Below are 21368 nucleotides of genomic sequence, written 5' to 3' on the forward strand. Positions count from 1 at the left end.
GGACTGAAATGGTTACGAAAATGAAACTGATGGACTGAAATCGCAATTTTTAAACTAATGGACTGAAACCGTTATTTTTGACAAACCTCAGGGACGAAAACAGTAATTAACTCTATATCGAAAATATCAAATCTCACGCGGGCCAAACCAACCCACTAGGATAGCGGCGGTCTACTGGCATGGGTTGAAACCCGGACTGGGCTACCCGCTTGGTGCCCGTCCCCCTTAAACGGGACCAATAACAAAATTACAAGTTCACCAAAAAGAGCGCGTGAACCATGTTAACAAAAGGGGCAAACTTACTCTGTAAGCTTAAAATTCTAGGGTTTTGATCGTGTTTAACAAACGGATGCCGGAACGTTCACTCTGTTTCTGACGTAATCGCCGGATTTTTGCCACCGGTAAACACGCTGAAACCGTCGTACATTTATGCGCACATTTACAGTTTCGATATTTTGAATTTCTAGTTTTATTATTAGTATATATCGAGTGAAAGTGATGAAAATCGGTTTGAAATCGTTAGATTTTGCTTGTGATGTTTGCTCTTATGCATAATTCTGTTATAGATTATTAACTTGTTATCATCATTGAGTTTGTTACAGTGATTGTTCTCTGATGATTTCTTCATAGTTAGTTTAGAATCGGTTGTTACTCTGTTTGATTGCAGATTATTATTTTAGGCTTTTGTGATTCTGGTTTGTGGTTTATGTGATGCTTTTAGCGTTTTATAGTATTTAGAGTGGAAATGCAAAATGCTGGTTGTATCGTTATGGAATTTAGCGTTACAGACACCGTATATTGATTGCTAGACGCCTGAGAGGACCTATCGTGCTATCGTAATAGAAATTGCATGTGATTTATTGTGATGGAACTATCGAGTGTGCGAGAGTTGATATAATAGATCATGTGTCTTGTTACTACTCATGTTAACGATTCAGGATTTGTGGATGGAATACTAATAATATTGTTGATAAGGTAAAGAGTACCAGTTATAACATGTTCTTAAAGTCACAGGAGATATAATATGAGTTCCTTTTGATGTTTGTAGATTTGAGTGTGCTTTTTATTTGCTTTCTTTTGGAAATATAGGAAAGATTTTGGAGTTTCGTAAATGGGCGTTCCTAAGCAAAGGTGGACGTCAGAAGAGGAGGCTGCTCTTAAAGCTGGAGTCGTCAAGCATGGACCTGGCAAATGGAGCACGATTCTCAAAGACCCAGAGTTTGAATCTGTCTTGCGATTACGTTCCAATGTGGACCTTAAGGTACAGTATTGTATGCAATTTATCATAAGTTAGATACGATGCTTACGCGTAACATTATATTGAGTGCAGGACAAATGGAGAAATATGCACTCCATGCCTGGTGGATGTGGATCCCGTCAAAGGGCTAGACCTACAAGATCAAAAGCACAGCCTGTTTTCACTGCTTTTAAAGATGAAAATGACATGCAAATTTGTCTTCCAGATTCTTCTACAGAATTAGCTGAAACATTGCAATATGGTAGTTCTAAGAGGCCAATGCCAAGGTTATATCAACTTTTCGTCACTCTATCTGTCGTTTCTAGCTATGTTGCATACTTGTTTCCATTTGCTAAGCTGGTTATTAGGGCTGCAAACGAACGAAACGTTCAGCGAACAGTTCATGAACCGTTCGACGGGAAGTTCGTTTGTTTAATAAACGAACATGAACAAGAAACTTCGTTCGTTTAGTTAAATGAATGAACATGAACCGGGGTCACGTTCGTTCATTTATGTTCGTGAATGTTCGGTGACGTGTTCGTTTACGTTTGTTTGTGTTCGATAGGTCATTAGTGCTTTTTGTTTTTATAATTTATTTAAATACTTCAAAATCTTGACAACTAAAATATTTAATAAGTACCCGTGTATTATATATTATGTTCATGAACGTTTATTTGTGTTTGTTGTTTCCATTTGTGTTCATGAACATTAGCTTGTGTTCATGAACGTTCGCTTGCGTTCGTTGCCTAAAATTAACAAACGAACACGAACACAGCATTTCCTTAATGAATGAACACCAACATAAAATCTCGCTCGGTAAGTGTTCATTAACAGTTCGTGAACACTTACCGAACAAGATTTTATGTTCGTGTTTGTTTGTTAAGGTAATGAACTTGTTTGTGTTTGTTTGTTAATTTTAGGCAACGAACGAAAACAAGTGTTGGTGAACACAAATGAGCACAAACTAATGTTCATAAACACAAATGGAAACAAACGAACACAAACAAGCGTTCATGAACCGAATATATGATACACCGACACTTATTAAATATCTTATTTTTCGGAATTATCAAGTATTCAAATAAACGAACGAATGCGACCTTTGTTCATGTTCGTTCATTTAACTAAACAAACAAAATTTCTTGTTCGTGTTCGTTTGTTTAATAAACAAATGAACTTCCCGCCGAACGGTTCACGAACGTTTGGTTCTTTTGCAACCCTATCTGTTGTTACTAGTTAGATGATCAAAAGGACTAATGTTAGTTATAAGTCTGATACCGACTAATGTAGGTTGGATACTCTTATACTGAAAGCCATAGCTAATCAAAAGGAGTCGCGTGGTTCGAGTCGCGCTGCAATCATTGAATACATAGAGGTACATTCATGTGCACAGACATAATTAGTTTATTCATAATTCGTTTTTCTTTTTGTAATTTCTATAATTCATTTCATATAACAGGAGAAGCATTCTGCACTTCCGAACCTTGAAAAATCGTTGAAAGCAGAGTTAAAAACATTGACAGATAGTGGAAAACTAGTTAAGGTAAAGCATCGATACAAAATAGCACAAACTTTGAATTCAGATGTAAAAAAGAATCCGTCCCTATTGGTTCAAGAAGTAAAGAACGAATGCGGCCCGATGAGCGCTCCGAAGATTCTGACGAAAGCAGAAATTGATGCGGAGTTGGAGAAGATGAGGGGCATGACGCCACAGCAGGCGGCTGCCATGGCGGTGAAGGCGGTTGCGGAGGCTGAAGCGGCTATTGCGGCGGCTGAAAGGGCGGCAAAGGAAGCGGAGACTGCGGAAGCGGATGCGAATTTAGCTAAAGTGTTTGCTGCTGCCGCTGCAATGCGTGCGGTCAAGCAAACCACCCTTTGCACATGGTAACGCTGAATCCAAATCAAGTTATAATTGGTCAAATTGCCGTATGTGCTATAAGATGCTAGTTATAGAGCTTAACGACTGTTTATTCGCGTGCAGACTTTAGTGACGATGAAATGGGGTTCTTAACAAGATGTGTGGTAGACTCGTGTTGAGAGATGTGCAGGACTGTCAATTGTAAAGGTTCCCACTCATGAAAGTTTAAAAATTGGTTCTCTTTTGAGGTATAGATTGGAGGGTATAAGTAGATACACACACGCTACTAGTCGTTTTTGGTGTTGGAACAAGTTTGTTGTTTTTGAGATGGAAATCGGTTGTGTTTGGGCTTGGTGATATATATAGGCCGAGTAACATGTCAAATGTGTTCGGGTCGAAATGACAATGTTTTTTATACGGGTTGGGCGCGGTTGGGTTGGTGTCTCTTCGAGAATCTTTTAAAATCAAATACGATTAACTTGATTTTCACAAAGGAAAAAATGGCTAAGAATGTTTATGCACTAATGTAGGTCCTGTAGCACCTACAGATTGACTAGCTCAGTGTTGCAGAAGTCGGCCTAGGTTGCCGATTAATCGGCGCCTAGGCGCTAATCGGCTGGTCATTGCTTAAATATGAGCAAATCAGTTCAAAAATTGGTCCATGTCAAAGTCGGTCAAAATCGGTCTAAGGCGGTTCTAGGCGGACTAATCGGGCCCAGGCTTTTTGACTCAGTAAACCCAAATTTTTAGACCTGGCCCATGGTTTAAAGGGCTATTCACCTTCTACAGCCCAAATTTTAGTTGCAGACCTACATTTACAGCCGACACAAGCTCCTTCTCCGACCTCCCCTTCGGCGCACACCACCAGCTCCGCCTTCATTCAAGTTTAATTGCTTATGTTTGAGCTATACTATTTGAAACTTGAAGTATTTATGTGAATTTTAAAGTAGTATTTTTATATTTTGTGTATATATATAAATTTGAAAAATTACATATAAAAATTCTCATTCCGATTAATCCGTATTAATCCCGATTAATCCCTAGACGGTACCTCACCGCCCGACTAGCGCCTAGCGCCTTTTACAACATTGGACTAGATAGGCGAACACAATATAAACATTTCTGTTAATTCTGAATGTAGAACAGTGTAATACATAAACCCCATGCATGCTTACGATCTCTTATAAATCTACCAAAAATGACAAGTCTATAGCTACATCCTTGGGTAGATAACAACCTAAGTGCGCTAGCACTTGGGCAATTACAAAACATTACAAACACAAAATAAAAGTTGACTCGAATGTTCGGAAAACGCGATACCCATTTTCAAGAAGCGTTTGATAAGAACGAAAACGAATCCGAGCTACGTGTATATTCGGTTGTATACAAAATTCTGCTGGAAACATGTAAGATTATTATAAAATGATTAAAATGCAATTAGTTTTATAATTTGGTTTGAAATAAAGGGTTTAGATATATATTTTTCTTTTTTGCTAGAAAGATTTGTTTAACGGGCACTTTTTGTTAGACAAAACTGTACTTCGTACCTTTTACTATGAAGTTGGTAAAAACTAAACTTTATGTTCATGTTATATTACAAGGTCAACCTTTACCAATAACCTCGCTTGTTATCTTGGTTAAATGCCCTCACGTGTGTTACACGTGAGGGCATTACAGTCATTTCACATTTGTTATTATAAAACCAACACAACTCTTTCACTCTATCTCTGTCTCTCTTTAATATCTCTCTACGATATTTTCTTCCCTTTACAGAAACATTACACGACTACAACCACCTCACCTCACCTCACCTAACACTACCTTCAACCTTCTCTGGCAAGTTGACCACAACCACTGGCCGCCATCTTCATCAACAAAAGTTAGGGAAAGAGGTGTGGTGGTAAAGGTTGGTTGGTGGGGGCGGAGATGGGTGGTGAACGGCGGTGGAAGCGGTGTGGTGGTTTTGAATTTTTAGAGAGGGTGGAGATGGGTGGCACTAGTGGTGAACAGTGGTGGTTGTATTTCAGGGAGGGGCAGGGATGTGTGGTTGTGGAGGTGAACGATGGTGGCAACGGTGTGGTGGTTTTGTATTTCATAGAGGGGCAGAGATGGGTGGCATTGGTGGTGAACGGTGGGGTAGCAGTGTGGTGGTTGTATTTCAGGGAGGGACGGAGATGGGTGGTTGCGGTGGTGAACGATAATGGCAGCGATGTGGTGGTTTGTATTTCAGAGAGGGGCGGAGACCCGACGACATCGGTGGCAGTTGTGACAACCCTCACAACTCCAGGTATCCGAACAAATTAATTAATATTTAATTAGTGCTTAATTATTGTGCTTGATTACAATTATGATTAAACTGCTTTCTGTTTTCTGATACATACATACTCATGCATCACACCTTTTTAATGTCACTCCATTTACTACACACAAACAATAGTGACAAACTTGATGCACAAAGCACAGTTAGCACAGTGAGCGGATAACCATAAAGACATGCTGACAATGCCAGCACTAGACAGACATTGTTTTTGAGGCCAGTATGAGCCAGGAGTAGAATACTACACTAGTAGGGAGTGTAGGGAGGTGAGGACCATATAACTGCGTCACTAGGTGATAGTTATAGTGCCCGGAAGTGCCTAAAACATACTGTACTTTAAGTGCAGAATTCTGCACTAAATACCAAAATTCAGCATTTAACAATGCTAGTAAAGTGCAAAAACTTGGTAAAATAGTTCTAGACACTTTCCAAAGTGTTGGGAATTTAATGTGTCACTAAAAACAATATAAAAGACACTTTAAAGCTTTATTTAGCACTTTAACGGATCAACATCCAACCGAACAACCGGACTTTACCCGGAACATAAAAATATTGCCAAACACATTGTTTTTTACTTTTCTGAGCTAGTTAGGGTCTCCGAACACCCTAACACACCTTATATTATATAACACACACTAATATACTAACTAAACATTAGAAATCCTAACTAAATGGTTACCTTAACATTACAACCCAACCCCCTACCCCCCCCCCCTCCATTCGACGGTCACCATAGGGTGACCCACCCTTGCATTCTTTTGATTATTATAATTGCTATTGTTGGTCATTAAGAAACATAATACATGATGGTTAAAGATGAAATATGGTTTATAAATATGTATGAGAGATAACCATCTCATTTCATCAAACACCCAACAAACAACAAGCTCTCCTCCTTCCTCCTTCCCCACTCACGGCCGCCACCCATCACCACCATACACCCACCATCAAGTCTTGTTCAAGCCATTTTCCATACATCCAAAGGTGTTAGAGGTCCAACAAGCAAGCTTGGTGCACTCGGAAGCTCAAGGACCGCTCTAGTTTTCTTTTATCCACCACTTTTATGCTTTGTTTCTCCCCTAGCCTTGTGCTAGTAGTAAGTGCTTCAAATCTTCATCTTGTTCTTATTTTTGGTGGTTAATAGATGAAAGAATGATAAAAAGTTAAGAAACTCTAATGAACATAATCCAAGTCTTGAACATAAAGGATAAAGAGTGGATAAAGAGAAGATGTATGGTTAAATGATGTTGTAATCATGTTAATCTTGTGTTGTTATGCTTAATACATGTTGTTTGTTAGTAGAAGTAAGATGGTTCATCATCTAGACTTGCTAGATCATGTTTAAGAACATGAACTAGCAAGATGTAAAGGTTAAAGATATGGAGGATGATGAAACCATCCATACATGAACTTTGAACTTGAATAAATATAAGTTTTCTTGAAAAATAAAGTTGTAAACTTGTAGATCTAAAGATCTATGAGCGGTTTTTCGAAAGAACCAAGTGAAAGGAAGAAGTTTTGTTAAAACCCGGATCTTGTATGAACTAAACACATTTTTTAGTGGGTAAACAAGTGTAGGAACACTTGTGTAGAAAGAAAATTTAACAAAGAAATATTTTTAGAAAATATAACTAGAAGTTGTAAAAATACACATTCTTTAAAAAATAAAGTTTTTAAGAAACTAATCATATTTTTCATGATAGCAAGACCTACTATGTATGTTAGTAATTTGCTACATATTTTTACAAACTTTCAAGTTCATGAGTTTATGATTTAGGCTTATTCTTGTCAAGATTAGTGATTAAAGATTGTATATTGTTGATTGTAAATTGTTTGATTGATTTTACAAAAGAAAATGATATGCTAAAAAGCATGGACACCTCCATTTACAGAGGAAACTCTGGCGAAATTTTTCTAGAATTACAACACTTAGAAATATTTTTCTAACAAGCGTTTACAAATATATTTTTAACTTGGTTTTTAAAATAAACTTCGCCATGGCTTTTTATTCCAAAAATACCAAGTACCGGAGGTGGATTTTCGTAAATAAAATTTGATAAATATATATATTATACTAAAACACTTGTGTGATTGTTTGTTATTTTGTGTACTAGATATATTATTTTTAGGGTAAAAACAATATAACTTGAAAATATCATGAAATTACGACTCCAAAAATAATACCGACGCTCTCACAAAATAAATATTTAAGTTACATAAGTATTGTTATAATACGAAAACACCAAAACGTAACTTATGTAGTATTTCCGAGAAATACTCTTAGATGTATATTTCGATAAGTATTATTTTTGGAAAATGTATGAAGTAAAATATAATATTTTTGGGAAAAATATATATATATTTTGGAATTTAAAACATTTTAGACAAGTGACTAAAATATATTTTTCAAGTGAGACTTAAAAATATATTTTCGGAATTGTAAGTATACATGTATTATTACCCCCATCCTTGGGAAGGAAATTCGAATATAAAATAAATAAGAAGTGTGAATACGAAATAGTTACCTAACTATTTTACCAAAAACGTTAAACCCTAAGCCAACGCCTTCCGTCTAATAGGCATTAGTACGTGTAGGTCGTCACGCAGCAGATAGAGTTGGAGATTGATGTTTCTGGATACGCACTTATGTAAGTTCATGTCCCCCTTTTCTCTTTACTGTTTTCAGTTTTATACTTCGAGGGTGAAATACATGCGACAATTACTACAAACATTTATTACATGGTATGGTTGGCGTAGGGATGGTTTATACTACTAGATCATGTGAGGGGTGGGCACAACACTTGAGGCCATTAATCCTCGTTGTTAGGACCGAGGGACACAAGAGTGATAGATCTATTTAGGTGTAGCGAGCCCACACCCGTGAGGCCGGGGCGGCCCATAGAGGTGACTGTGTCTTCCAGCCGAAGCCCGGTAACAAATTTGCTAGGTTTGAGTTTCCCTGCACTTTCTCACACATACCAGTGGCTTTGCAACCCATTGGTGATCTCTTTTTCCTTATTGCTACATACCAGGGACTTTTATGCATACTTTAAAGATTTATACATACTCACTTTTACATGAACTCGCTCAACTTTTGTTGATTTTTCAAACTACATGTATTTCAGGAAATTAGTGGATCTGGCAAGGTATGCATTCACGTCAAGCTGCGTAGGAATAATGATGTCATCCGAGTCTAGGAAGTGTGACCTTTGCCTGGACGGGTCACAAGTCTTAAACTGTGTTTTATTTCATGTCTTTCATATTGTCGGTGAACATGTTTTCATTATGTCATGGTTGTATTTGGTTTGTTGTGTTGACTTTTTAAAAACAATGTTGCCGTGTTTACTTTAAAACTTGATGAATGGATGAACATCATGTGTTTTAATTTTCATATAGCATGGTAATGGTAATTGCTATGGTATTAAGAAGTCACACCAAATAAACCCACGCTTCCGCAAAAGCCAGGGTGTGACACAGTTGTAGTTGAGAACCGATGGTGACGGAAATCCAGCTATCACCAGCGGTAGCCGGAGCAACGTCGTTTGGTGATTGATTTAGATTCATTGGTGTTCTATGAGTTATTTGAACGAGATTTAGATGAGGTTTGGTTGCAGTTTGTATTAAATTTTGGGGTCTAGCGGCATTATTCATTTGGTTTTGTTTTTATATAATTTGTTGTTGCGAGTTGAGCTTGTAGTTTGGTTGTAAGTTGCTTCAATTGATGATATTATTGGTGTAATTAAGTAGGGCAGGCAATTTTTATATAATTGTAGTTTGGTTTTGTTTTTATATAATTTGTTGTTTACACGAATACATGACACGAACCTACACGAAGTTAACAGGTATCGTGTATGACCTTAACAGGTATCGTGTACCAAACAGGTAGACACGAGATTACCTGTTAATTTTCGTGTATAAACAGGTTAAATACATGTTTACCTGTTAATACCCGTTAGTACACGATAAGAAATTAAATTAAATAAAACTCATCAGCCATGTGCGTGTGGGTTTCTTAATTCCTTTCTATTTTCATTCCTCATTCAATAAAAAAAAACCCTAAACTCTCTTTGTAACTCTCAGATAGCATGTCGTGTTCGTGTTAACAGGTATTGACAGGTAATTTTCCTGTATAACAGTCGAACAGTCATGTTAACAGGTATTAACAGGTAATTTTCGTGTATATCGTGTCGTGTTCGTGTTTGAAAAAAAAGACACGATAAGTTATCGTGTCGTGTTCGTGTATGGGATTTCGTGTATCCGTGTCTTATCGTGTCGTGTCGTGTCGTGTCTTATCGTGTACGGGTATACACGATATGCCAGCCCTATAATTAAGTCCAAAATATTTGTATTTGTTTGTGAATTTCAACCAATTTTAGTCGTTTTATATTAAAGGATAGCAATTTGTTTTGTTATTCCGGTGTGTATCTTTCATAAGTTCGAGAATTAATTGAAAGAAAAATTTTGTTGTGCGCAGTATTCCTATTATTTACTTTTGAAAATCATTGATCAGCAAAGAGTTGTGGTTGTGTTTCAGAGAGGGCTGTGGATGGGTGACAGTGGTGGTGAACAAGTTGATAATCTGAGAAGAAGATGAACATTTATGCAGCAGTTAAGGTTTCATTAGTTTAAATGAATATTAAAATTAGAAGGGGAAATGACTTAAATGCCCTCACGTGCATCGCATGTGAGGCCATTTAATGGCTTTTTTGACGTGGTTAGGTGTAAAGGTTATAAGGTGTCACAAAACATGAACATAAAGATTGGTTTTTACCGATTTTATAGTGAAAGATGTACAATTTAGGTATAACATAAAGGTTGATTTCTACAATTTTGTCTAATTTTATGGAACGGCGAAATATATTTTAAAACAAAATTAGTAAGGAACTAGAAACCACACGAATTACAAAGAAATAAAAAAGACACCAAGAGTTGCAATCTCACAAATACAATTTCACTATATATTTAAACTATATAAATGAGTGTGCCTTAATCACTTCGAGAATCGCCTACAAGCCTTTCCATTATGTTTTTTCCATAAAAATAAAAGAGACCGTCTGTATAGAAGGAGGATTGAGTGTTGAAAACTTTTCCATTACGTGATTTCCATAAAAACAAAAGAGATCGTCTGTATAAAAGGAGGGCGTTTTACACCAATTGAATACTATTAGGGACCCGATTGTGTATTTAATTTCTTTTCAAGTTATAAATAATTAGTGTTTAAATATAGTTAAAAACTAATTTATTAGGTTTGGACTAAATGTATTCCCATAGGCTCGTTATACCATCTATTGACGTGATATATTTTGATACGTATAGACATATAACATATGTATACAGATGTATAACAATTGTATACAATGTGAGTGAGTTATTTGAAAAGATGAAACCGATTATGTAATAGGGTAATGAGAGTAAACTCACTAAAATATAGAGAGTTGGGACTTGGGATACGTATAACACAATCCAAAAATTAATGAGTTACGTGCTAATGCATTTAAAAGGGTGTAGCAACGTAACTTGTTGTTCGTCTATCTGCCATTAGTCTGTAATCGTCTTTGTTTTAAATGATCACAATAAAAAGATTGGTGATTGACTTATGATCATTTTCGTTGGATTAGTTTCTTAAAACATTATCAAACAATAATATTTTTTATTTTTTTATTAATAAATATAAAAAAAATCATCCATTTATCAACGACAAATAATTAAAAAGTACATATTACAGTTTTGAAAAAAGAACACGTGACATATATAATTCAGTTTTGCGATATCCACTAAATATTATTGGTGGCCCCTAAACTCCTGTCATTATCTACCAAAGAAAAAAGAAACAAAAATAATAAATTGATACAATAATTGAATGTTAAATACCCACGTTTGAATTTAGTATATGATTGACATATATCGCTTTTAAATATAAATGAGATTTGGTCCCTCAAATAGAAAGTCACCTTTCAAAAAATAAATAAAGAAAGAAAGCTTTTTATTTTGAATAAACCATATAAAAATGCATTTGTCAATTTATTTCAATAAATAAAAAAGAAAGCTTTTTATTTTGAATAAAGCATATAAAAAGGTAGGGTGGAGTTATTATAAAAAAAACCAAAAGTGTGAGAAAGGTAAGAAAGAATCTCAACCATTAGATCTAAATTAATTGAAAAGGGTATGATTGTAAATGCATTAACAAATTCAAATATGGTAATCCTTGATTTAAGGATTTGAAGAGAGAAAATCATTGATTTAAGGAATTATAAGTTTATAACCGTCCATAACATCATTCATTTTAATTCTTTTTGCATCATTCACAGAATCAGAGCATGTTCATGACATGGTGTTTTAAAAAAAATTCATAGTTCAATTCATGGTGTTTTTACAAAAATAATATAACACCATTCAGTAAATAAAAAACACCATTCAGAAATAAAATAACATCATTCAATAAACAAAATAACACCATTCAGTAAATAATATAACACCATTCAGTACAAGAATATAATACCATTCAGTAAATAAATATAACACCATTCAGAAAAAGAAAAAAACACCATTCAGAAACAAAATAACACCATTCAGAAAAGAATAACACCATTCAGTAAAAAATAACACCATTCAGTAAAAAATAATACCATTCATAAAAGATAACACCATTTAGTAAAAAATAACACCATTCAGTAAAAAATAACACCATTCAATAATCCTTACATCTCTGTATCATCTTCTTCTCCGATTCCGGCACCACCACTGCCGGTCCGCCACCGCCGTCGTCGAACACAACCACCCGACAGTAAAATCTCATAGTTCCCAACCGCCGCCGTCGTCTAACCCAACCACCCGCCGTCGTCGAACCCAACCACTGCGGTCCGCCACCGCCGTCGTCGACCACCACTGCCGGTCCGCTTCCGATTGATGTTTGATCTTCGTATTGATGTTTGATCTTCAGATTCGTGATGTTTGCAGGGATTATGTTCTGAATATGGAAGAAGAAAGAGAGAGAAAGAGAGAAATTAGGAACGTATGATAGAGAGAGAACGAAATTGTAGGGATTTTGGATTGAATTGATTTACAAAATGAAGATAAAAAGACACAATTGCCCCTAGATATTTCAATTCAATCCAAATTAATATAAATATTTTATATTTTGGTCCCTATTGATCTCAACCATTAGATCAAAAGATCTAATGGCTGATATTTTTTCTTACCTTTCTCACACTTTGGGCCTTTTTTACAGGATCCTAACTCTAAAAATGCATGTCAATTTATGTTTACCTCATTGGCCGCTCTATAAAGTAACGTTTTAAAATCCGGTTTTTACACCGTATCGGATTTGGCTCAAAAACAGATTAATCGGTGTATCGGGGTTTAACCGGTTCTAACGGACGATTCAACTGGTACAACCGGCCGGTTTGAACCGGTTTTTAAAACATTATCAGGGTTAGGATATAATAGGAAGTTTATTTAGCTAAGAAGGCTAGGAAGTAATCTTGACCATCCATTTAGTTAATCAATGGCTAAGATTAAATGAGGAAAATTGAAGGGAAGAAAAGAGGCGCGTGGGTTTGTTTAGGGGCATTCTAGTCAATCCAAGACAATAGTTTCTCTCTCCTTCAATTTCCCCCTCCCCCCCATTTTTTAAACGTTAATAACTCTTTCATACGACATTATTTTTTTCTATAAAAATTGCACCAAAAAAACGAGCGTTTTTTATCTTTAAAACGAGTATACTATTGCTATATTTTCGAAAAAAAAATTTAAAACCCAGTTGCGTAAAACGCAATGGAAAAAACCCAGTTGCATAAAACGCAATGAAAAAAAAAAAACTTAAAAGATGACATTTTTCTAAAACGCAATGCACCAAAAACACAAAGAAATGTCTTATTTGTAAAACGCAATGGCCAGAAAACACAAAGAAATGTCTTATTTCTAAAACGCAATAGCCTAAAAACACAAAAGAAAGTGTACTTTCTAAAACGCAATGGACTGAAAACACATAAAAATGTGTTTTACCTAAAACGCAATGCACCAAAAAACACAAAGAAATGTTTTATTCCTAAAACGCAATGGTCAGAAAACACTTAAAATGTCTGTTTTCTAAAACGCAATGGACTGAAAACATATAAAAATGTGTTTTACCTAAAACGTAATGCACCAAGAACACAAAGAAATGTCTTATTAATAAAACGCATTGGCTAGAAAACACTTAAAAATGTCTCCTTTCTAAAACGCAATGGCCTAAAAAAACAAAAGAAAGTGTTCTCTCTAAAAGGCAATGGACTGAAAACACCTAAAAATGTGTTTTACCTAAAACGCAATGACTAAAAACACTTCAGAAATGTGTTTTTCTAAAACGCAATGGCCAGAAAACACATAAAAATGTCTTAGTTCTAAAACGCAATGGCCTAAAAACACCAAAGAAAGTGTTTTCTCTCTAAAACACATTGAACCAGGACAATAGTTTTGTCTGTGAATTGTCTAAACCAGGAAGTAGGAGATCAAAAGACTGTTTACGAATGCAGTTTTTCAGAGACAATTTACAGAAAATTTAATTTTCTGATGCATTTTTATTAAAGCAATTTAATCGAAAAAAAATTCTTCAAAAAAGCTGAAGAACACGTTGATCGGGTTTTTGAATCATTGATTGGTGACGAAAATCGTACTATAAAGTAGTGATTATTGAGATAGAAAGTGAAGAAATGGTTGAAGATGGTGGGTTTTGAAAATGGTGGGTTTTGATGTTACTGGGAGGAAGAAGGAAGAAGAAAAGGATAAGACTGACTAAAATACCCTTCCTCTTTATTTTAAATTTTGTCACATGTTCTAATCCTATTGCTTCTTATACTTCCTAGACAAAATAAACTTCCTATTTGATCCTCACCCAACATTATCAAGTGACTAGCATTAAGTATCCGGATGACATAATAATTATTCAAAGAGTCATGCATAGTAATGTTATGAACCCGGGATCTATGGACGTAGTTTTTAAGACTTAGTTTTGCTATTCAAAAAGGGGTAGCAGCGCAGCTTGTTGCCCGTTTACCAACTATCTCAATGTAAATTCATAAGCTTCATAGTTTAATTTTGAATCGAGAAAAATGCCCGGATAGTCCCTGTGGTTTCGCCTTTTTTCACCTATAGTCCCTAACTTTCTAAAACTACTTGAATAGTCCCCAAGTTTTCAATTTTTGTTCCCGGATAGTCCCTGGGTCTAACTTCAGTTACTTTTCTCTGTTAAAATGATGTGAAATGACAAAAATACCCTTCATTAAAAAAATAAAACATTAAAAGAACATTTATGAATATAAGTGGGCCTCACACTTACTGAACCATATATAAAAAATAAAATATAAAAAAATATACACACTCTTTCTTCTCTCTTTCACTAAAAACCACCACCACCGTCACCTTGACTGCCGCCATCACCATTCCCCACCACCGCCATCCCCTTCCACCACCACACCTCCGCCTCCTAAACCCATACCCGCCTCCACCATCAACCACCCATCCCCAAATTCAAACCATAATCTCTAAATCCCCAAAATCTTCTTCCTGAAACTTCAATTCTTCAACATCAATGGCTTCCATAATAACAAAGCTCCGATTCATAACCAAACAAAACCCTCAAAAAATTCACACATTACACCCACTTCACCCTCGTCATTTCTCATCAATTTTAAACCCTAATTCCGCCGCCGCCATCATCACCACCCCCGCCACAACCACCATCGTTTCGATCTATTGATGTTGTTTTCATCAGTGATGATGATGGACAGAAGGAACTCGAGTCGCGGTTATCCTTAGCCCTTCAGTCATATTAAAGAGTGAGAGAAGAAGGTGGGTTAAAGATGTTACCGGAGTGATTGTGACTGCCGGAGTTTTGAAGCACTACTACCGTCGCCGTCCCGAGCCTCTCTTAGACCGCCGCTGCCGCCGCCATTGAGGGGGAAGGTCAGCCCTCCTCTGTCCGCAACTCTCTCTCTCTCTCAGTAATATTGTTGCAGGTTTTGAAAATGGAAAAGTGTGAACGACACTTGGCCTACTCCTAGATTGATTCGATTGATGTTCCTGCTTTTGACATAAAAAAGGCTAAGGATAATTTTCTTTAATCTATTTTCTTCGTTTTCCATCTGTGTTTCTCATATCCATTTGAGGTGTAAACTTGAAATGAAATTGAAGGTTAAATCAACTGATTGTGAACAATACTAGCTTTGTTATCTTACGGTTCAAATAGAGAGAGAGATATGGGTGGGTTGGGTTGAAGGTGGAGATGATGGTGGTGGTGGTGGTGGTGGTGGTGGTGGTGGGTGGAGGTTGAAGATGAAGTGTGGTGGTGGGGTTTTATAAATAAAAATAAAGAAGATGCCTGGATAGTCCCTATGGTTTGGCCTTTTAAAGAAAGGGTATTTTTGTCATTTCACATCATTTTAACAGAGAAAAGTAACTGAAGTTAGACCCAGGGACTATCCGGGAACAAAAATTGAAAACTTGGGGACTATTCAAGTAGTTTTAGAAAGTTAGGGACTATAGGTGAAAAAAGGCGAAACCACAAGGACTATCCGGGCATTTTTCTCTTTTGAATCAATCTGAAAAAGTAAGATGTTACACTCAAAAATAAAAACACGAAAAATACACTGTTTTGTAACCCAAATTTGAAGCTATAAGGGGACTAGGGGTGGAATCACTAGTGATGGATTCTATCACTCCCACTCTCCAATCAAAGCATGACATGTCATCAACCATATTTCTATCACTAGTGATAGAAATGGACTAGGGGTGGAATCACTAGTGATGGATTCTATCACTCCCATTTTTTTTAATTTTCATTTTAAAATTAGAAAATAAAAATAAAACACTAAATTATAAATTTCATTAAACTTTAAAAAAAATTACATAACCAAATAAAATAAAACAACTAAACCGATTTAAAAAAAAACAACTAAACCGATGGCATCTCCCAACCCCACTTTGCGCAAATCGCGCGCTTTTGTTCGATGACAATTGACTTGAACGGTTCGTCGAGATGGGCGTGTTTTTCACACAAGATTTTTAAATCATTTTGTCTTTCGATCGTTTTCAAGTGTTCCTTGTACGCCTGCTCCCGTTCAACTTTTAGGGTCATCATTGTTTCTTTTCTTTGTTCGGCCATCTTGTATTGGGTCATTTTCTCCTCTTCGATTCTAAAGATCGACTCCGCCACCGCCTCCTTCCCTTTGCTTGACGAATCACCACCTCGTCTGCGTCGTGGCCTTGTGGGTGTATCTTCCTCAACGGGCTCGTCAAGGGGTTCGTCTAGAGGCTCGTCGTTTAAGTTCATTTGGGGCAAGTTATCCGACGCGGAAGTCGTGTAGTTCCCCGAATCGGATGTCTTTGTTCATTTCGAACCGCCTTGATTTTTTGGAGCCGTAGGACCATGCGTGTCAACCAACTCAACGGGGACCCACTTCGGGTGATGTCTCGCAACTTGCCATGCCGCAACGTGTGGAAAAGTTCTCTTATGGTACGTTGTGCAATACATTTCGGTGGCTTGTTGCATGATCGTCGCCTCGCTCGCTCCACTTTGTGGGTTTCGGCTCTACAAAAAAATAAAATGTTTATAAACTGTTTTTTATAAAAAAAAACTGTTTTTTTTAACTGTTTTTAATAAACTGTTTTTTTAAAAAAAAACTGTTTTTTTTAACTGTTTTTAATAAACTGTTTAATAAACTGTTTTTTATAAAAAAAAACTGTTTTTTTATAAACTGTTTAATAAACTGTTTTTTATAAAATAAACTGTTTTTTTTTAAAAACTGTTTTTATAAACTGTTTTTTATAAAAAAAAACTGTTTTTATTAATAAACTGTTTTTTATAAAAAAAAAAAACTGTTTTTTTTAACTGTTTTTTATAAACAGTTTTTATAAACTGTTTTTTTATAAAAAAAAACTCTTTTTTTTAATAAACTGTTTTTTAATAAAAAAAACATACCTTTTGAATGAAACAAGCATTGAACCGGCTCATTTTTCGGTTCAAATCCGACCACTTCGACGTCATTTTGTCCATGTTTCGGACCCTTGCACCGGGAAGTTTCATAAAATGAGCTATAACCCGTCTCCAAAACGCTTCCTTTCGTTGCTCGTTCCCGTGTTTCCTACTCTCCGAGATGTGCAAATACGCCTTCGTCAACGAGACCTCCTCCTCGCTCGTCCAAGGTTGTCGGCCGATTGGAACGATTTCTTGAACCTCAACATTTTGTTCTTCTTCCTCTTCCTCTTCGTTTTCCTCCGCTTCTTCTTCCTCTTCCTCTTCCTCGTCCTCGTCAACACTTTGTTGTGGTTCACGTGGTTCATGCCATGCTTTTGCAAAATGATGAAGGAGGGTGTTGTCTTCTAGTAGTGGGTCGAGTGCGTGGGGTTGGGTTTGATACGTTTGCGATTGAAATTGGTGAGGTTGAAACGGTGGAACGAACGGTTGGTTATGGTACGTTTGCGATTGAAAGGGTGGATATTGTTGGGTTTGAAAGGGTGGGAATTGTTGGGTTTGAAAGAGTGGGACTTGGTCGGGTTCGTCTTGCAACCTAAATCGATCGGGCTCACCAAGATTCGCTCGAACCTTGGGCCTTATTTTCTTCGTACCCGAACCGCCACCTCTTTTTTTCGATCCACCACCTCTCTTGCTTGAACCGCCACCTTCCATATTTCTTGTAAAAAATGAGTGTGAAAATACTTGAGAGTTTTTTGAATTTTTTGTAGTGAGTGTGAGAATTGTTGAGAGGTTTTTGAGTTTGTTTGGGATTTATATAAAAAGTTTAATCAATTAAACAATTAAACGGTCAAAAAAAAATTACAACGGTCAAAAAAAAACGTTCGAAATTCAATTGTTCAACGCGTTATCTGCAGCACGCGTTTATTATATCACGCGTTAATAAAGGGGCGGCGGCGGTGTGCAACATGTTGAAAACGCGTGGAACTTCCCTATAACGTGCCCGCCCCGAGTCCCCTAATCATTGACAAATTTCAAAAAGAAAATACCTTCATTTTCATAACTAGCATTTGAGCATATACTACATCAAATCCTTGATCAAATTTAGACCATTTTTATCCAAGCATATCTTCATACACACAACTAAATACAAAATAAAAAAAAAAAAAAAATCACATACAGGTTAACTGACATTATTTACATTATAACTAGAATTCTAACCAGGAAACAAGTTATTTCCAAGAATTCCCTATTGCAGCACCTTGTAGGAACATAGGGTAATATATTCCGGCCATTACTGGCCGCACACTACGCCTGAAGATACCCTTTGGCTTCCAGATAAGAAATCACTTTCTCGGCCATCGCCTCGGGTGGAGGACAGACCTCTCCGTCTTGTTGCAACACGATCTGCACAAACGAAGTTTCATCTTCATTAATGATTAAACCATACATAATGGTCAGTCCACACGTTGTTTCGCTTTTTGTTTGATCAAGGGCTAGTTTAAGTACTTGATTATTAGTCCAGAACACTAACAATACCTCAGAATTTAGTGGTGGTTCATACGGGTCATCGATCCCAGTAAAGCCTGTAAAGTTTAAACCATAAATTTGAAGTAAGTAACCACACAATATAATATGTACAGGGGTTAACGTACAAGACCACCTTATCGTGCGATGCATACGCGAGCATCTCAACCGCACATCTGATCTAATCTAGGTCTTCAATTGAACGTGGCGGCACATTAGTAATTAGGGTTAAACCCTAATTACGCACGTTATTCGCATAATTACGCATAGGTTGGGTTAACCCTAACTACGCACGTTATTTGCATAACTACGCACGTTATATTAGTGGTCACGTACCGTACTGTCGCACATTAAGAGCCTTTTGTATTTTAAACTTTCTCATAATATGCATAATAGTTAAAGCGGGTTGAATTTACCTTTAATTTTTCCAGCGCGTGCGAGCTTGTATAAGCCTTTTGGATCCCGACTCTCGCATACGCATAGAGGGATGTCCATAAACACCTGCAAATCACAAGCCTTGTGAGTCATGGTAATGGGTATTACGAATCAAGAAAATTACTAAAATAACCTCAATGAAGTCTCCATCTGGAAGTATAGATCGACAAGCATCGCGATCTTTTCTGTAGGGAGATATCGCGCTAGCTATGCATATAAGTCCAGCATCAGCAAACAGCTTAGCCACCTCTCCTGAAATATCAAAGAAAATTAATATTATTAAAAATCTATCCAAAATATATTAAACCTAATTTGAGGAAACCTACCAATTCTTCTTATATTCTCTGCGCGATCTTCTGCTTTGAAAGTAAGATCAGAGTTAAGACCATGCCTAACATTATCACCGTCAAGGACGTATGTCAGTTTTCCTCGAGCATGGAGGATTCGAGTCAATGCACAAGCGACAGTGCTCTTCCCTAATTCGTTAAAACACAACATGAAGAAATCACAGAAAAATGCTATGAGCAGACGAAACCAGTGATAGAACCGATAAAACGTGAATCAAAAACAATGCAAACTCACATCATCTTAAATTAGCTTACAATATAAATACGAATATGTAGATCAAAAGCCAAGATGAAAATAACTTTCATATAATGAAGAACAACACTCTTGCAGGCAAAAGATTATAATCCTAAATGGCGATTTAATCTATGAGATCACAGTAAAAAGAATTATAACAACAAAGCTAACCAACTTAAAAATAATAATAAAAACAAAAGAAATATCATAATATTCAAACCAAAGACATAACAGCAACTAACTAACTAACAAACTTAAATACAAACAGTAAATCAAACAATAATAACTATAGCGGATAACCGAATCGATAAAACAAACTAGTAATTTGACCTAACCTGAACCACTAAGGCCAGTAATCCAAATAACACAACCTCTCTGTTGAAGCAACTCCTGCCTATCAACCTTCTCAACTGAACATTTATGCCAAACAACATTCGTCGATTTGATTCCATTCCTCGTGTTGTCGAAACCGATCGAACCTACATTAATACAACAATATCACTTCCAAAATCCACAAAAAAAGAAACAAAAAAATCACAACAAATTCGTTTCTTTGAGTTCTTTTTACCATCACAATCATTCACAGCTTCACATCCATTCGATTTAACATCAACATCGATTGCTTTCATTGGCGCCAAATTCTTCGACGCCGAAACCGTAAACCGACGGCATTCCGGCGAGAAATTCGCCGGAAATTTTGCGAACCCTAGCTTTGTCGGCGGACGGTCAACGGAGTCAAACATCGGCGGAGATGTGAAAATCGGTGAGAAAAAGTTTCCGGCGGCAGTCATTGTGGCGCGAAAGAATCGAGGATTTGAAAATCGAATCGAATCAAATGTTGACGAATGAAATGAAATGTAAATTGGATTAAAGAGATTTGGAGAATCTGTAATGAGAATCTGAAATTTATAAATGTTGCAGGAAGAGAGGAGAAACATGTGATGTGCTGGATGACAGGTGTTGTGTTGTTATTGGGTTAGGATGGACGGTTGTGATTGAGTTTGATGTCATGGGAGATTTTTAGGATCTACAAAGATTCAATCAGCCCCACAAAGGCACTACTACACCAACTCACCTAATAGGGATGGCAAAAATAGCCTACGTATTTATCCCTCGTAGCAACTCGGGTGGTCCGGGTAGTGGGGTAACACCACTCACTTAATAGGGATGGCAAAATTACGTGAGTATGACGGGTACATCCGAAACCAATACAAATAGAACGGGTATACCTGATACTCGATGGGTATTAGGTCGGGTACGGGATTAGTTTTAAAAGGTATGAGTCGGATATGAGATTAGGTGATACTCGACCTGATTACCCGAAACCACATACCCGAACTATATACCCGATCATATACCCAGATTTTTTAATTTATATTTTTATTTTCCATTAACACTTGTCTATTAGTGGGTTTTATTTTAGTATGTTCATAATGTGAAAAGATATATTTTCTTTTAGTAT

At 36.5% G+C, this 21368-nt stretch overlaps 2 protein-coding genes across 3 annotated transcripts; one reads left to right on the top strand and one right to left on the bottom strand.

The window, feature by feature from the left end:
* Positions 1-213: 213 nt before the first annotated feature.
* Positions 214-3456, top strand: LOC110939695 (telomere repeat-binding factor 1). The gene is made up of 6 exons (XM_022181264.2): positions 214-401; positions 1090-1261; positions 1331-1524; positions 2528-2612; positions 2697-3121; positions 3219-3456. Coding segments are annotated over exons 2-6 (855 nt in total). The 5' UTR covers positions 214-401; positions 1090-1111; the 3' UTR covers positions 3220-3456.
* A 12796-nt stretch (positions 3457-16252) lies between these two features.
* On the bottom strand, positions 16253-20880 carry LOC110939696 (adenylyl-sulfate kinase 3). 2 transcript variants are annotated; one of them, XM_035975164.1, is made up of 8 exons: positions 20475-20880; positions 20242-20385; positions 19651-19800; positions 19458-19576; positions 19306-19390; positions 18902-18948; positions 17369-18769; positions 16253-16978 (listed from the first exon to the last, which is right to left on the bottom strand). In XM_035975164.1, the coding sequence occupies exons 7-8, from the start codon at positions 18074-18076 to the stop codon at positions 16778-16780; spliced, it is 909 nt and encodes a 302-aa protein (XP_035831057.1). In that variant the 5' UTR covers positions 18077-18769; positions 18902-18948; positions 19306-19390; positions 19458-19576; positions 19651-19800; positions 20242-20385; positions 20475-20880; the 3' UTR covers positions 16253-16777. The 2 variants fall into 2 exon arrangements, with proteins under 2 accessions (XP_035831057.1, XP_022036957.1); XM_022181265.2 differs by lacking the exon at positions 16253-16978 and having other exon boundaries at positions 18395-18769; positions 20475-20802.
* Between the last annotated feature and the right edge of the window lie 488 nt (positions 20881-21368).

This window comes from Helianthus annuus, chromosome 7, assembly GCF_002127325.2.
Source record: "Helianthus annuus cultivar XRQ/B chromosome 7, HanXRQr2.0-SUNRISE, whole genome shotgun sequence".
Lineage (NCBI taxonomy): Eukaryota > Viridiplantae > Streptophyta > Magnoliopsida > Asterales > Asteraceae > Helianthus > Helianthus annuus.

Bases quoted from the DNA above. Each gene is read 5' to 3' on its own strand.
- LOC110939695 (XM_022181264.2), top strand. From the start codon at position 1,112: ATGGGCGTTCCTAAGCAAAGGTGGACGTCAGAAGAGGAGGCTGCTCTT. The intron at 1,262-1,330 runs GTACAGTATTGT...TATTGAGTGCAG, and splicing joins GTTCCAATGTGGACCTTAAG to GACAAATGGAGAAATATGCA. The intron at 1,525-2,527 runs GTTATATCAACT...CGACTAATGTAG, and splicing joins TCTAAGAGGCCAATGCCAAG to GTTGGATACTCTTATACTGA.
- LOC110939696 (XM_035975164.1), bottom strand. From the start codon at position 18,076: ATGGAAGGTGGCGGTTCAAGCAAGAGAGGTGGTGGATCGAAAAAAAGA. The intron at 16,979-17,368 runs GTATGTTTTTTT...ATTTTTTTGTAG, and splicing joins ATGCTTGTTTCATTCAAAAG to AGCCGAAACCCACAAAGTGG.